At 38.6% G+C, this 18,304-nt stretch overlaps 1 protein-coding gene across 1 annotated transcript in view; it reads right to left on the bottom strand.

Annotated features, from left to right (window-relative positions):
- The window catches only part of LOC146667465 (uncharacterized), a 40,634-nt gene that overhangs the window by 17,028 nt on the left and 5,302 nt on the right, over positions 1 to 18,304 (bottom strand). Inside the window, exons 2-3 of the mRNA XM_085409124.1 lie at positions 17,711 to 18,046; positions 17,372 to 17,594 (exon numbers count right to left, since the gene is read on the bottom strand). Coding sequence (XP_085265250.1) covers positions 17,372 to 17,594; positions 17,711 to 18,046 — 559 coding nt within the window. The remainder of the gene's footprint in view (positions 1 to 17,371; positions 17,595 to 17,710; positions 18,047 to 18,304) is intronic.

Consider the following 18,304-nt stretch of genomic DNA (forward strand, 5'->3'; position numbering starts at 1 on the left):
TAACTCTGAGTCTGATAGTAGGCTTAGGCCCACCAGGATGAGGAATCCACCTTGCTGGACTCAAGACTTTGTCATGGGAAAGTGAATGTTACTGAGTGATATGAAATATGTTAAAACGCGCATTAGGTGACATAGATCAGAATAATGAAGTCAGTTTCACATAAGAAATCCTTGTTCAAAGGGCGAAGATATTGTGTCCACATACTATTGCATTTGTTCTGTAGATACATTTACTAGAAGTGCTAGATGGCACTAGTAAGTATATTGTTGTTGTGGTATTTGGCAAGAAGAAAAGATAATAAAAAAGGAGTTATCTCTGGTGATCCTCTGTTCCTACCTGTGTGTGTGTAATGCCTGCTGAACCAACACCACACAAGAAGGTGCAAGCATCACAGCAGTGATGCAGTCAAAGTAACTGAGGATAAAACAGAAAAATGTGAAAAATATGAAGGAGATTTTCCTGACCTGGCTTTCTCCAGATTATGGCTTTATAGCACATAACCTTAAATACAGTGGATCTAAAAATGAAGAAAACCATGAACCAACATATGAACATTACCTGATGCTGCTGAAGTGAAGCAGAGCAAAGTTACAGAGGTTTTATTAGAGACACAGCAATGCATTTTGCAATTTGGCATCATTTTAAACAGTTTAAATTTCTTCAGTATTGAACAGCAGAAATTAGGCTTTCCTGTCAAAGGTCATTTTTGAAGAAAACAAAAAACAAACAAAAACAAAAAACAGTGTCCGACAGCGCTGGAAAGAAGGGTAGACTGATGTGTTATAAGCAAGCGAATAATGCAGAAAGCTGATATTTGAGATGGGAAACTGGTCTTTAAGTACACTGAGAGAGAGAGCTGTGCATGGCGTAGGATTTTTATCGTGGTGGGAACAAAACAGCCAAAGAAAGAGGGAATTCATGACGATGTTCTTCAAATGTGATACGTAGTTTGGATCTTCTTTTGCTGCTGGTTCAGTGAATTTTGGTGTGACAAAACCTGCAGCTTCAGAATCTGTATGATATCGGCTTTCAGCACCCAAAAACATGCACAGGTACATACTGTCGAGTGACCGATCTGCGCTCTGTGTTTACATCTTTCTGTGGAATCCGTTTACCTGCTTTTTAAAAGTTTGGTGTTTTAACTCTTTGGTGGTTGTTGACAGGCACGTGCAGAGGGGGGGGGCTAGAGGGGCTTGAGCACCCGCCCCTTTCCTGATGGGTGCCCAAGGTGCCCTTTTGTTGAGGCAACTTTTTTAAAAAAAAATTATTTTTTTTTAATGTTTGTGTGCGTGCGGAGTCTTGTCTGTGCCCCTCAACAATAATATTTAACTATTAATCACAGTTTTGCTAAATAAAAGGATCTGGCTTGTATCAGTCACATGATCACATTTAACCAATGGTCGCCCTTGACGGCAGAACGCACTGGTTACGAGCCGGGAACGAGCTCACAAAGAGCACGCGCATTTTTTCCGGTCCGGAGCTGTAGGAGAAACACAAGTTAACTCAGAGACACAGACTGATGCGACAAAACCAGTAAGTAGGTGTACAGCGTACACTGTAGTGTATAGCACCCAGGAGTATTAGCTTATTACGTACACGTTGGTAAGCTGTCTTGTTGCAACTGACGAACTGAAACAAATGAGCGTGCTGTGTTTGCAACAGCGCGACAAACATTACCTGTCCTTTTATTAACTGCACAAGTAGTGCTGGTCATAGCTGCTGGCTACCTGTGTAAGGCTGTCATGGGTCTGTAGCTCTGTCACCGTTTTAGGGAACATATTTAGTTTTAAAGTATTTAGAAACATATTTAGTTTTAAAGCAAGTTACAGGGCTTTTCCTGCCTTTCTGGAGGGATTATATTTCACTAAAAAACGATCTAATATGCATGTCCACATAATTATGCATTATTATAATTATAATATATTAAAAACACACGCTGTATTTTAAAGAACATACATTAAGAAGCAAATTATATTAGATTTATATTTTAAATAAGACAAAATTTGGATTTTACAGCAGTAAAATGATTGTATCTCTACAGTTTAAAAATGTAATAAGCTTTGCCCCTGCACAGAGTGGATAGTGAAACAAATGGAATCATCATAAATACATTATTTCATATTTATTACTTTTTTCCCCTCATTGCTTTATTATTGTAGCTCTAGTAATAAATAATAATGTAAGGATTCTGGATCAGCACTGTGATGCCCATAGTATATACAGTATTCTGAAGAAGGTCTAAAATGTCACTGTGTGTGCGTGCATGTATGTGTTTTATTTAGATGGAATTTTTAAAAAAATATTACCGTAATTGTCGGGCTATAAGCCGCTACTTTTTGCACAAGCTGTGAACCCTGCGGCTTTTAGTCAGGTGCGGCTTTTCTATGGATTTTCCATGATTTTTGTCATATCGTAAGAGGATTTGTTTTGTTGGTTTCGCTGTTGTACGACTCTACCTTGCCTGGCGGAAGGATCGGGGTTCAAGAGTGGTATGTTGGTCACATGTCCGTCCACCAGGCAACGTAGTGCCGTACGAAGTACCGCGAAAAACAAACTTCAAAGTAGCGCTACGCGTTCAGCAGGAGGCGTGGATGATGAGCGGCGATAAACTTGCGAAAAGCAAGTTAAGCTCAACTCCACCGGTGGAATCTGACAGCGTGGAAAAGTGTGAAAGCATCCACGATCACCAACGGATTTCGAAGGGCTGGACTGCTGCATGATGGAGAGGAGGACACCGCCACGGCCCTTCTGAGGGTGTTCGACTCTGACACTGACAACGAGGATTTGTTTGGTTTTGAAAGTGACAACGAAGGAAAGAAGCGGAGAGTGGATGACGAAGCCATCCTGAGCCTGTTCGTTTCCGACACTGGAGGAGAGGACTTTGGTGGTTTTAGTGCGCAGGAAGAAGAGAAAGATGGTGAATGACTGACTTTTCTTCTTGTTAAAGCCGTGTCGCTGCACCTGAGCCTAAAAGGTAGTCTGAATCTATTTTTCTGGTGTGCTGTAGGTTATTGTTATACACTACATTTGTTACTCATTTATGAAGCACAGTACATGTTTCATACTTGTAATTACAGCTACTTGTACATATACCCTAAAAAGTTATGCAAATATGTACCCATAACTTGTTTTTCAAAATATTAATAAAAGGGGTGTGTCTCCAAACAGCCGTCTCTTTCCTGACAATTCCCTTTGTGCATATTCTCTTACATATGATAAGTCAACATTGAAACACCTGCGGCTTTTAGTCAGGTGCAGCTAATATATGTACAAAACTGGATTTTCCCCTGATTTTAGCTTGTGCGGCTAATATTCAGGTGCGCTTTGTAGTCCGGGAAATACGGTACTCATGATATAACATTGTCCAGACATTCCAGGGGCCTGTTCTTCGTACGTCGCTTACTACATCCAAGATCAAATGACACATCCAAGACCAAACCATCGCGCTAACCGTGAGCTCGCTAATCCGGTTCCCCGAACACACCTGCTGTTGACGATTAGTACAGCTGGACGCAGTAATGTGACATCACTGGGTGTCGTAAAAGGGGCTACGCATCGATAGTAGAAACATTGATCGGCAACCCGCTGATTGGTCGGCGAAAATGTCGAAGGGGCGTGCACGGTATTTTCCGGCAGCAGAGCAAGAACTCATGAGTGAGGGATTTCAGGAGTTTCAGAGTTTAATTAAAACGCAAGAGAACACTGCAAAGGCTGCAAAAGCAAGGAGAGAGGGGCTGGCAGAAAGTTGCTGACAAATCAAACTCGTAGGTAATTTAATAATAATAATAATAATGGATTGGGTTTATATAGCGCTTTCCAAGGCACCCAAAGCGCTGTACGATACCACTATTCATTCACTCCCACATTCACACACTGGTGGAGGCATCTACGGTTGTAGCCAGGCTGCCATATCGCGCCATCGGCCCCTCTGGCCAACACCAGTAGGCGGTAGGGTAGATCTATCATATGACACTATATTGTCCAATATCATATGGCATTATATTATATTATAATATGTTATATTATATCCCCTTTCACATTAGAGCCACAACAGGACCCACAAGAACATGGGAACAAGTAAAAGTGGAATACAGGAGTATTCTACAGAATGGTAATATTTATCTCTTAGATTGCTTTTCGTCTCTTGGCAAGGTAATACTGGCCTGTAATACTCTGTTAGTTTGTTCATAACAGCAACCAAGAAAAGGGCAGAGCAAAAAAAAAGACAGGTGGTGGTCCTGCACCCCCTCGTCAACAAGTTGGTTAAGTAAATAATACCCTCACGGGAATATCGATATCTCTCAATGAGCACACTGTCGCGCTGAGCTAAAGGATCCTGTCTGTCCCGCAATATACGCTGAATTCTGAGGACTCTCCTTATCAATCTTGCACCTTCCGCAATGGGTTGGTCGCGTATACGGACAGGACATGGCTGCGACAGGCTTCCCAAATCCACCTTCGCTTTTATAGCCGTGGTCTCTCATCTTGATTACATGAAGTAATTTACAATTACTACTCTGAAATATGAATTACATCTGTAATAATCACATACATGTAATAGAATGTTAATAGTACATTTCCCTTTTTTAGGAAATGACCTGTATGTATCTGTGTGACATCAATAAAAGGATCAAGTGCTGCATTATCTTTAGTTACATTGATGTTATTTATTTATGGTGAAACAGTGGTGGAATATCGCTGTTGCTTTCGTATAAATGAAGCGGACATACCTGCGTGGCCGCGATCTAATCCTGTTTACATAAAGTAAACCTGCTCCCGAGCAGGTTTACGCTTACGGCTCTGTTGCTATGACAGCAAGTCCCGGATGAGCTTCGGGGAACCGACTGATCCAGGATCACGCGAAATCGTCAACAATCTAATCCAGCTAACTTACTTAGCGAGGTACGAAGAACAGGCCCCTGGTAAGGACATGAGGAGGAAACAGTAGGAACTGTGTGAGGCTACTAAAGGCAGTGCTATAACATTTTTCTGTCATCATTTTATTTTAGATTAAGTGCTGGAGTTGTTAAGTGTGGATAATTAGATTATAGTTTATTGCAATAGCAAGTTGTGCCTTGTTCTCAGATAGACAGCAAGTGGAGAGTGATATATGAAATGATGGGATGGAAGGAAGAAGAGAAGCAAAGAGTGAATCACAGGCAGAGCCTAAATTATTTTTCACAGTTTTTTGTTGCCTTATGGTTCCAAGCGCTGTCACCAATCTTTGCATTTTGTTATTATCTCATGACATTTAATCAGCCATCTCTCCTATGGACTTTTTAATGTCTACAGTCTCAGATCAACACAGCCCTGCCCTCCAGCACTATCCACAGCAACCCCTTAACAGCAACATTGTACCCATCAGGTAAAGCATCGGCTACGTTTGCTTTGCCTTGTTGCCCATATTAGATTCTTGATGAATGTGTGTTGTTGTTATTCGGCCTGGTTCAATGTGCCCCTTTTTAACTTTGAGCACCCACCCCTTTAAACCTCTCTGCACAGCCCTGGTTGTTGAAATAGTCTTGTGAGCTTTAACCCGAGATTCTAGCATTTCAGGCAAAATACATTTATATTTAAAAGTCAATTCAGGATTTAATAAACCGATATTGTGTTATTCAAACTAAAATCGTGAGAATTGTGTTTGAGGAATTAAATATGTCAGTAAGCATGTTTAATACTTTTTCCCTGAGTCATTTCTCATTATTACACATAATTTATGAACACCTACGGTTTGATTTCTTTGCATGTTTGGATTGGATCGGTTGTTACCAACACCTGGTGAGAATTTCATGTCAATAGCACCTTTAGAAATATATTTAGTTATTGGTGTCGTGTTCAATACTTATGTTACCCACTGCATATAGGGAGAAATTCACAAAATGGAAAAAATGAAGTATGTGCTTCATTTCTATTATAAAAAATATTTAACAACTGTTTTTCTCAGCCAAATGTGTGAAACGAATATCTTAGAATATAAATAGATACAGTTGAGTTTTACACATTTTAAATTATCTAAATGATCTATTTATACTACTTGACAACAAAGTATAACAGAAAATTGTTTTTTTTTTATGACACAATTTGTATTAGTGTCAGAATTTTTCTCTCTGTAATTCAACGATATATATAGTAGAAAGAAAGTAAGTACAGTATTTTTAAAAATTTATTACTATACTTAAATACATATTATAGAAAGTAAATTATAACAGTTAATGCATCAGCTGTTACTTCTACTTATCCTGTATAATACAGACATCTCCATCTCCATTCGCTTCCGCTTATCCTTTTTCAGGGTCGCGGGGGGCGCTGGAGCCTATCCCAGCTGTCATAGGGCGAGAGGCGGGGTACACCCGGGACAGGTCGCCAGTCTGTCGCAGGGCCAACATACAGGGACAGACAACCATTCGCACTCACTTCCATTCGCACATTCACACCTAGTGACAATTTGGATTATCCAATTAACCTATCCCCACTAAGTGCATGTCTTTGGACGGTGGGAGGAAGCCGGAGTACCCGGAGGGAACCCACGCAAACACGGGGAGAACATGCAAACTCCACACAGAAAGACCCCGGCCTGTAGTTGGAATTGAACTCAGGACCTTCTTGCTGTGAGGCAACAGTGCTAACCACCGTGCCACCGTGCTGCCATACAGACATACTGTAGCTTTATAATGTTAAGTGTCATGGTGAAGTTACTGAGAACGTGAAAAGTGGAAACCACTCTGTGTTTTTCTAAACGCATGTATATATAATATCTGCGGTGTTTGTACACATCACACAGCATCAGTGTTGGGTAAGTTACTTTTAAAAAGTAATTAATTACTAATTACTAATTAGTTAGTCAATATTGCATTTAAAATACTTATCTAATTACTGTGTCAGAAAAGTAACTTAATCATTAAATAAGTAATTTAACTAAATACTTCTTAAAATCGCTATAAACCTTGAGTGGGCAAACAATAGAAATTAAACTCTTTAAATAATAAATACTTTTTTTTAAAGACGGAGACTCTACAGTACGCAGCGGTAGCATCTCTTCCACAATGTAGCCTGCAATCATTTTTTTAAGCTCACCTTCAGACACTTTCTGTGCTGCTGAAGTAAAATCACGTTTTCCTGCTTAGCAGGAGTTGCCGCGGTGTTATCCATGGATGATGAACAAGGATCGCTCAGAAGTGTTCGTCTTCGTGTCAGGCGCTTCAGTAGATGTGCTATTAACAGCAGCCGATAGTTTTTTCTCCCCAGGACATAGCTTACATATCACTGTAATATTCTTGTCTGCTTGTTTCAGAAAAGTGAAGAGACGGGAATATTTCAAAGAACAGCCACTCGCTTCAGCCGCGAAATGACGTGCACCTGCACTACAGCGATGTTAAAGCGGCAGAGTTTACTTTTACGTTTAGAAGATAAATTATTGAAATTAAATAATGATATTCAGCGAGTTTAATTATTTTACAATGTAACGCAAGTACATTGTAAGTAATTAAAATACCTAAAAATGAACAGTAATTAGTTACTCTACTTTTTCAGTGGAAAAGTAATTTAATTACAGTATCGCGTTACTTAGTAAGGCATTACACCCAACACTGCACAACATCTGTATTTATTTGCTAAATACCTATTTAAAAACATTAAAAATGTAAGTAGAAAACAAATGCAAACATGTATATGTAATTCCTGCAGATGGTGGATGTGTGACAGCCAGAAAGAGCTCTGGTGTCGGGGTGTAACTGCAGATATAAATCAAATATAAGGGTACACAATACCTGTTAGTGAGAGAAGGAAGAGAACAAATCCACTGGCTGCTGCACTTAAACTCATAGCTGCTCCTCTCATTTCTTAATTCACACCAACATGACAAATACTGTGTGCCAGCTAGTCTTCATCAGACACTGAGGATGTAGTCTTTGATGGCAGCGTCTTCTGTGGTTGGAAAATATAAAAGTGATATTAGACTGTCTTCCTTCCGCAGTACATGCTCAACATGCGTAAACAGATGAAATCTGGTAAACCTCCACTCGAACCCTAATGAAGTGAAGAAGTGCTCCTTATACAGTGGTTTACATGTAAGATTAACTTCTTAACAGACAAATTTGGCATACAGTGCCTTGAAAAAGTATTTATACCCCTTCAACTTTAACATTTTGTCACCTTACAACCAAAAACTTCAATGTTGTTATTGAGATTTTCTGTGACAAACCAACACAAAGTAGCACATAATTGTGAACTGGTATGAAAATTATACATAGTTTTCAAAATTTTATGTTAATAGAAATCTGAAAAGTGTGGCATGTATTTATATTCATCCTCCTGAACTCTGATACCCCTTTAATAAAATCCAGTGGAATCAAGCTTTGAATATCTGAAGGAGTACTGTTCAATCCATCATCCAAAAATGGAAAAAGTACGCTACAACTGCAAACCTACCAAGACATGGCCGTCCACCTAAACTGACAGACCGAGCAAGGACGGCACTGGTCAGAGAGGCTCATGGTTAGTCTGGAGGAGAAATTCAACAGGGAAGCTGGTCAGAGTTGATGGGAAGATGGATGGGGCTAAATACTGGGCAATCCTGGAAGAAAACCTGCCGGAGGCTGGGAGGAAGATTCACCCTCCAGCAAGACAATGTCATACCACTTCACATTTATGTGCTACTTTGTGTTGGTCTTTCACACAAAATCTCAATAAAAAAAAAACAAAAACCAAGTTTTTGGTTATAAGTTGAAAACATTTGTAAAAGTTCAAGGAGTATGAAAACTTTTTAAGGCACTGTATTTCAATCACTCTTTGCTCCTACAATTACCGCAAAATGTGTTAACAACACCATGAACAGATTTACTGTAAAGGTCTCCTGTAATCACCTCTAAGAGTCCAATGACAATGTACTTCATGAAAGCAATTTGAATTTCCAGTTGTCCCGACTTGTCTCATGTCCAGAGTGTTTACATTGAAACTAGTATCACATTTCTAATATTACAAGATACCATGGATGTCAAAATAAATATATACAGTGGGAGGCCTGAAGGATTCAAATACTTCAAGTCTAAGAAGGGTTCTATTTAACACCAAAACAAAAAGTTTAATGTACAACCACATATATACAACCACATTTTGGCATCTTGGCAGGATAACTGAAGATGCTGATTTTGGAGCATATGGGCAGATTTGTCAGACTTCAGCTTGTGTACCTACAGTAGTTTTAAAATCATGATCTAATTCAAAAACTGGAAAGGAAATGCAAATTCAATCCTGTTTTTTACACTATGTCATCTAAGACAGATATTTTTGCACTATCATACATGTGGCTACATTTCTGAGTGTACAACTGTATGCAACCCATTATGCATATAACTGCATGCTGGTTTTGCAAAGGTGACCCAGGTTTTCAAGGATTGTCTTGTTTTTAAAGTACAAATTACCGTTATTTAGTTTCCTTTTTTAATTTTTAACCCATATCTTTTCCAGAAAAATGGCAAAGAAAGAATGTAAGTAAGAATGGGGTGTGATTTTTCAAGGCAAGGCAAGGCAAGGCAAGGCAAGTTTATTTGTATAGCACAATTCAACAACAAGGTGATTCAAAGTGCTTTACAGAGACATTAGAAACAAGCCCTGTTCTATTACAGATTTATTATGTGACAAATGGGGCTGAACAAGACTTTTATAATTTTGTATTAGATAATTACTTTCCAAAGTATAAAAAAACATTTAGACTTATTAATGCATCTTTTGTAATCAAAATACATTTACTATACTCATATAGCACTCGTATAGAACACCATTTTTTATTATATACAGTATTAAATAAGTATTATATAATTTATCCTTTTCATGTTTTGCGTATTGTTGGGATTGTTGGGACTGTTTGGAATAATTTGCAGTGCCTCAATAATGCTATGCTTTTTACTAATAAGTGTTATAAAGTTATACAGTATAGTATTAAGTGGACACAGCCCTGAAAAATAAAGGCATTAGACTATGTGTCCTTTGGTGATAGAATATAGGAGACTCTCTCACACGTTAGTGTGCAGGAGAGACTCGCCTACGCTTGGCTGCAAAATTGACATAACAGGGAACTGTTTTCTGGTTTTGGCAAGGACACAGCCTCGCCAGGGCTGAGAAAAGATGTTTTTGCATCCAATACACAATAACCTATGAGTATGCTGTGCAATACAACTACTGAATGCCTGTGAAACACCTTTGTTTAGACTAGAGTGGAACGCCCTGCAATAAAACTGGTAGGGGCACACCACCATTTTGAGATCCGCGGCAGTGTTTTGTCTTCCATCGGATGCCTCTGAGGAATCTAAAGAACTCGGTGATTTAACAGTACTTATATATTGCTGAATAGCCTGACTGATAATGATGCCATTATCTGTAAATAACAGGCAGCTAAAGCTTTCAAATAATCTGGAATGAGTACAGTATTTTCATCCAAAATACAGTGACATAAAAGCTAAAAGTGGTATGAGATAGAATTACAGTAAAATTCTTGAGTAAATCAGTCACACTCCTCACAGTTGTATCAGTGCTTTAATCCGGTGATGTTGGTGGTTGTCCTCCTGTTTAAGCTTCAAATTACTCCTTGTGGTATTTAAAACTCTTTTTGTTCTAAACTGAGACAAGTTTCGTTTTATATTTTTCTATAGAAAAAAATGAATTACAATAAGTAGTATCATCTTTGCGTGGCTGACTGTAGCCTACAGTACAGAATCTAACCAGTTAAACAGATGCTGGCAGTCAGCCTTTATTCAAACCCATGTGTGTGTAACTAGTGCCTAAATATAATCTTGGTCCAAAGAGGATCTTGCTTTTCCTTGACCAGCCCACAGTTTCAAAGTAATTTATTTTTTTTATAAACCTTAATGAAGCAATATAATTGTGAAACGGGGCACCTAAGATCTTACTTGCTGACCTTTCATAACAACAGCTTTTCTGTTTTTGTCAGGTAATGTTGGTTTATTTGTTCTTAATTATTAACAACCATTTAACACAGACTGGGTTGCAGCAAAACGGGTCTTGCATGCCAGAGTAAAATAGCTAAGCACCATATTAATGGAAATATGTAGTCATATCTACCCGTGCTTTGTCGATCAGGCACTGATACCGATCAGTGTTAAACAGTTGAATTTTTTGTAACTTCCTGGTTTTAAATGTGGTACATTTCAAGTTTTTCCAGTCTTGGTATAATATGTCATATTTTATACTACACACCAACCTATTATGGTCTTTGGTATGTAATTGCTACATATAGAGCACGAAATGCTGGTTTGGCTGCAGTGGTGTAAGCACAGATTTGGTGTCCCATGCAAAAATAAATATATATAAAACTTTAGGCCCCACCACATTAATACTGTAAACCATGCCGGCTCTGAAAATATAACACTGCGCAGACCTGGATCAATATTCTCATAAATAGATTAAATAGATAATATAAATAGATTTTATAATGTTGTGCAAGACTGATGAGATATGTAGAAACCACTTTTTACATTTTAATATTTTCTAAAATTCTAGTATTTTAAGTATTTTTTACTGCTTGAACATTTGTATTTATAATACTACATATTGGCAAATGTGAATAATCCTTTGAATATCAGCTTTCAAGCAAAGTATAGCAAACTAATATGTCTGTCCTGAGACCTATAAAGCAAAGGTTTTAATCTGATTTAGCTCACTGAAAACTCTGATCACCTGTAACAGTACTTCTCTCTTTATGTAGGCTATGATGATAAAAATTCCTAACGGGCTCCCAAGAGGTGATTAGACACATTTTGGCATAAAAGAACTCACCTGCTTATGTACAAAGGTTCTGCCTCCAATTACAAGTTGGCTAAAACAACAAACACATTATTTTCTGTCAGAAATGAAGCAAGCTGACTAAAACTAGGAAAGTCCATCAAGTTAATTTCTGCCTGTCTCTTTTTTCTTTTTCGAAACTCAGACTTTACTGATAACAGAGACATCCTACTGCAGCGCTATCTCTGTATCGCTAAGAACGCGTGCACATGGACCAAACCAAATCATGAAATAAGGAGGGGGAGGCGGGGTCAGAGGCTGACTGAATTATATTCTTTGGTGTCAGAAACAAACAAAACTAATGCTAGGAAACAAACACGTTTATAAGTGCCTTGTGAAGCAAACAGTATTTTATGGTGATAAAGTTAATAATTTCATAACAAAAACAAATAAATAAAATAATATGTATGGACTATTTGACTATTCCCTTCATAGAATCGTCTTAACTTCTCTCCTCTAAGGAAATCCTCTCTTAATTGATTTCACTTGCAGACTTAAAAAAGACGTACAACCGACCTGGTGACATCATCACTGGGAACGTGCTCCTGGTTTTGATATGACTGTGACAATTTTTAATTTCTTGTTATTTTATTGTTGTAATTGTAACATGTTTGTCTGAAGCGGGTCTCCCTTGTAAATGAGTTATTGAGTCTCGATTGAGCTAGTAAGTAAAAATAAATAAATAAAAAAGTAATTGAGTTAACTAATGAGGTTGCTTTGTCTGCTTTGGCCAATAGTGGTCACTGCATGACATGTGCATTACATGTGCAATGCATCTTTTGTCAGTCATCTTTTGCTGACTTTTGAAGACAGGCATATCCTATTTAATACGTGCGTGGTTTTCTTGATTGATTGATTGATTGATTGATTGATTGATTGATTGATTGATTGATTGATTAGGAAAGCTTTTAGAAAACTTTGTTGGCTGCAGTTCTTCTTTGCTCTTTCAATGTTGGGATAAATTCTCTTTCCACATTCGAGTGAATCCAGGCTGCAAATATATAATCAAAAATGGACAGGTCAGCAGGGTGTTTTGTTTTTGTTCTGCAGATCTATATGACTGAGTTTTGTGCGATACCTGTGATTCACTGGGCAGGTTTAAATACTCACTGTAATGATTTCTTATCTGCAGTGCCACGCTGAGATACAACACAGGAGGTCTTGGTGCATTATCCTCCACACCTGCAGGTGGTGGTGGTCCAAGTTTATTCTCCTCAGCAAGAGAAGTGAGTAGATTTGTAAACAGTAGACTGTAGGATATGCACAGCATGACAGTACGGCAGATTCAAGTAATAATATGAGCCAGGTTTTGTTGACTTTGGAGTGCAGTGCAGATGAATTATGAACTTTTTATTTTTGTAGACAGAAAAAGAGAGGAGATGATATCATTGCCATTAATACACAGACACATGTTATAAGAAAATCAGAAAATGTCAAAAAGAATTTGTAATATTTCTATGTGAGATGCTCCTGAACTGAGGGCTGTGCTGCATCTGTTAAATTTAACAGCAGAGTACTCATTGACGGGTGGCTGGCCTCTCCTTTAGAGATACAGTGATGAATTTATTCCTCCGAGAGAGGCTCCGAGTAGAGCCGCTGCTCCTCCACCTTGAAAGGAGGCAGTTTAGGTACTTTAGGCATCTGACAAGGATGCCTCATGGGTCAGGTGTTTTGGCCATTTCCCACTGGACAGAACGACAGATGGATACACTGAAGGAGGTGGCTGGGAAGAGGAGAAGGGTTTGGTCAAGGTCACGTGTTTCCGCTTGCTGTGGAGCTCCACAGTGGCTGCAGCCAGGTGCTCTTGGGGAAGGAGGAGGTCTGTGTGTCCTTTAGCTGTTGTTCCTTTAGCTCTTCCTAAACAAGGCTCATGCAAGATGGAAACATTTGTCTTGGCTACTTGACAAATAATAAAATGTATTTACATTAATACCAAAGACAGACCACAAACAATTTCTCAGTCAGCTCATCCCTTTACATAATTATTCTCAGGAATGAAAACACCAGCAGTATACGTCAGCAGTATTTATCTGAATGGAAAAATAAAGCAGGAATCAACACGTGTTCATATTTTACCACCAAGCAGTGTGGAAACTGCTGAGTTACAGTGCTTCACACCAAAACTAGTTCAGGATATTAAATAATTTCACTAAATCAAAAAATTTAAATTAAAAAGTTTTCAGGAAGTTTCAGAAATAAAGCTGATGTTTAAGTTTAGCCTCATCTATGAATACTGCATTTGATCCTCAGCCAAACAGCACAGTCCATGAAAACATCCTCCACAGAGGCAGAGACCGTGCTCCTTAACTTTTCTCTTTCTGTCATCATTCTAACGTCTGATTAAACACCATCTAAACAACATGAGTTTCAGTCTGTTTCTTTTATACGCAAGTCTCTAACATGACTGGACTTCACTGCAGCTCTTCCTGCTCTTCAGTGTCGTCTGCAGTGACGCCCTGTGAGGCTGAGACGTTCTCATAATCAGCACGAGTGTTTACCTGATGGAGAGAGAGCGAGAGAGCTTTCTGTATGTTTTTGATAACATTCAAAACTAAATACTTTAGTAATACTTAAAGAACTTCACATTATCCTACCTAATTTTATTTACATTTATTTTTGGATCACTTATTTTTCTATTCTAGTGCAATAGAAACTATCATACATCTATCATAACACATGTTGTATCAGTAGAACCTCTTACTTTGATGACATTTACAGATTCATTTGGTCCAGTTTCTAAGGCCACATGTGTCTTCTTTCTGGATTTAATCCAACAAAAAGAAAACGGTATTAAACTAAAAAGAATTCATGACTTTAAAACTGAAGGTTTTAAGATGGACATAAAAGAGCAATTATGACACTGTTGTTACTGTTTTTCTTTCTTTTTAAAAAGAAATGTGTTACCTCATCCACAGACCCAACACGAAGAGAGCAATCAGCATCAGGACCACCAGAGTCAATCTGATGATATTCAATATTATTACAGATTTTCCTATAAATTGAGAAAAGCACAAAGGAGATATGTCTTAGTCGAGAGATTAGATTTATAGGGTCATGCTATTTGTCATTGGGTATCATCAGTAACTGCTGTCACTAAGTTTACTCTCTTAACACAACTGCAGAAAGTTAAACATTTTATATTTTCTTTGCACTGGTTAGAATATACACTACCAGTCAAAAGTTTGGAGACACCTTCTCATTTAATGTTTTTTCTTTCTTTTCATGACTATTTAATTGTAGATTCTCACTGAAAGAATCAAAACTATGAACGAACACATATGGAATTATGTAGTAAACGAAAAGTGTGAAATAACTCAAAACATGTTCATGTTATAGATTCCTCAAAATTGCCACCCTTTGCTTTGATTACTGCTTTGCACACTCAGTTCACAGTAACAAAACTCCCACTGTGTTCAGGTCTGAAGTCAGTGATGGTGAAGTTGTGTCCTGATGCTTTTTCTGAGTCTTCATCCTCCTTGTACCAGGTGTAATTAGCTGTTGGGTTAGCAACACTGCTATAGGTGACTGAACCGCCCTCCACTATTTCACCAGAGGGACTCACTGACACAGAGGGAAGCATTGGAGCATCTAGAACAGAGAATATTAAGATTAGATGATTAATAAGAGATCACATTTGATCATAATATACTGTCTATTTTTCATAGGGGGCAGGGGTAGCTCAGTAGGTAGAGTGGTGGCCTCATGATCGGAAGGTCGGGGGTTCGACTCCACTGAACGGCTACCCTGAGGTACCCCTGAGCAAGGTACCGTCCCTACACACTGCTCCCCGGGCGCTGCACTGGTGGCTGCCCACTGCTTCACTGGGTGAATGGGTTAAATGCAGAGGAACTATTTCCCTATGGGGACTAACACGCACACTTTAGATAGCATCATGCTCCCTGTGTCCTCACTGGTCTGACCTGTGATGTCTACTTATCCCTCCACTCCTGGAGTTGATTCTTTGTGCAGTGTCAGACTTTAAGGAGAGTTCCTGCTTCTTGGCTTCACACACCTGCCTTTAATGATCTTGTCAAGAGCCAATATTTATAAGAGTGATGAGCTGTATCATTGAATGAAAAACGGAAACCATCTGAGTCCCGCGTTTCGCCTATGGTGGCCAACCTGACATAGACTTTTATCCTTACTGTTCAAATTATTTCTATTTCTTATCTAAAGCTGTTGTCAACACATTTCCCTCAGTATCTTTTCAGTCCGTCACACCCTCAGTTGTGGGGACTGACAAGCTTTTAATTACTGCTCAGATCTGTTATCCTCATTATATTAAGTTCATGCTTCTTTTCATGGACAGACCTTTGTAGACAGTCAGAAACAGCTGATGTACACCTGTTCTTCACAATTCACACATCTCTGCTTATTACATCTCTAAGGTAAGTCTTTAAGTAGATATTCTTGTTAAATCTTACACATGTTGTTCAGGGTACTGCTGTCTTTCATTAAATTATTTGCTTCCGTCGCCACACGGCAGTCTACAGGTGATGATAGGAACTGATCTTTCATGTTCTCTGATCAGGATCAAACCACTCTTCAGCACAAAGACTGTTATTTTGGACTTTACCTCAGTATCTGACTCAGATTCATGAACCTGGCTCCACTCACCTTTAAACTGGTTGTACAGTAAAACACTCAAAGAATTTAAAATACATTATAGTATTTTGAATTCCACTGCACATCTTAAACAACATTTTGGTGAAAAAAGAAAGCTGAAGATCTGAAAACACAAAATTGTTCATGATGACCACATAACACAGTGAAGTAAACTTACACACATGATCTGAGCGATAATCTTCATGTCCTTTGAAAGCACAGGAGATGATGTCTCCAGGATTGAACAGATCTTGATAAGAACTTTGTTCAACCATAAACTGATTGTTTTTGAACCAGACAAAAGAAAGACGACCAGCTGGACTGCAGCTGCTTTCACACTTCAGCTCTGCCTCAGTCTGAGACTCATGGACTGATATTATTCTGCTCACCTTCACCTGCAGAGCTGAATATGACAACACAGCAGACACAAGACATTAAATACTCAAAACAATAAATACACCCATTACCACAACTGAACAACTGAGCTGAATGAAATATTCTGTGTGTATTCATCAGTACCTGTGACAGTCAGAGTTGTTCCAGGTAAACTACTCTTCCATTCAAAGCTTTGTGTTTTGAATTTGAAGTGATACTCGGCTGAATCACTCTCTGTCAGGTCTCTGATTCTCAGAGTGGAGCGTCCTCTCTCTCTTTCAGTCACCTGAACACGACCTGCATACTGGGAGTCTTCTGTGAGGTCCTCAGATCCACGACCAGAACGGAACCAGGACTTTGATTGGATTGGACTTTCATAACTGTTGTAAGTACAAGAAATGTCCACTGATAATCCTTTGACTGCACAGATTCTTCTGTTGCTGTAATTCACTCTGTTGCATGAATCATCTTGGACACCTGAAACATAAAATGATATTGAAGTCAGATTTAGAAAGTAGTTACTGTGAGTTTGACTGTTTTTATTCAGATGTATGTAATGACTCTATGAGATGGTTTTATGTAACTGAAATAAACTCACACACTGAAGGAGAGGAGAAATCTTCATGACCTCTTACAGCACAGGAGTAGCTATCTGAAGGATTCAGATTGGCTGAATACCGATACTGGTTTCTACTAGAAATCTTGTGTCCATTTTTGTACCAGATGTAGGAGGTACGATAATTTAGTCGACAACTACTCTGACAAGTCAGTGTTGCCCAGTTGGAATATGATGATGTGTCCACGTGTACCTGAAGAGCTGAATATGTGAAGAAATAAAATCAGAGCAGAAACTTAGACATCTATTATCCATATCCAAACACACACAGTCATGTTCATAACAATTTCTGACTGATGTGTAATTAAAAATGTTACCTGTGACAGTCAGAGTGACTCCAGGTAAAACAGTAAAATTTTTCCGGTCTGTTTCAAACCTGAACTTGTACACAGCTGAGTCGCTCTCTCTCAGGTCTCTGATTGTCAGAGTGCAGCTCTTCCAGTGAGAACTGTACGACACTCGACCTGCATACGCTGGGTCTGTTTTCAGATCTTCAGGATTATAATTGTTCCCTTTAGTGAACCAAACTCTTTTTAACACATTTACTCTTGAAGGGTGTTTGAAGGAGCAGCCTATGACCACTGTTGATCCTTTTACAGCACAGATCTGAGTAGAAGTGTAAGTCACTGCATAATCATTCTGACTCTGTACCACTGTAACACAGAACACAGTCAGACTCATTACAGCAACAGTAAACAGTTTTACTTGTAGTTGAACTACATGCAGAGAGAAATTCGGATTCTGACATTCGGACCAAGCGCACTTCATCACAATAGAAAAAATGAAGTTGTGCTTCATTTCTGTTTTACAAAATATTTAACAACTGTTGTTCTCAGCCAAATGTCTGAAATGTCTGTCTTCAGAACATTAATAGTTAAAGATCAGCTTTCCACATATTAAATTATTATAGA

The sequence above is a fragment of the Rhamphochromis longiceps genome, linkage group LG6 (assembly GCF_057381845.1).
Source record: "Rhamphochromis longiceps isolate RC_006_pf linkage group LG6, R_longiceps_female_GT1.1, whole genome shotgun sequence".
Taxonomy (NCBI): domain Eukaryota; kingdom Metazoa; phylum Chordata; class Actinopteri; order Cichliformes; family Cichlidae; genus Rhamphochromis; species Rhamphochromis longiceps.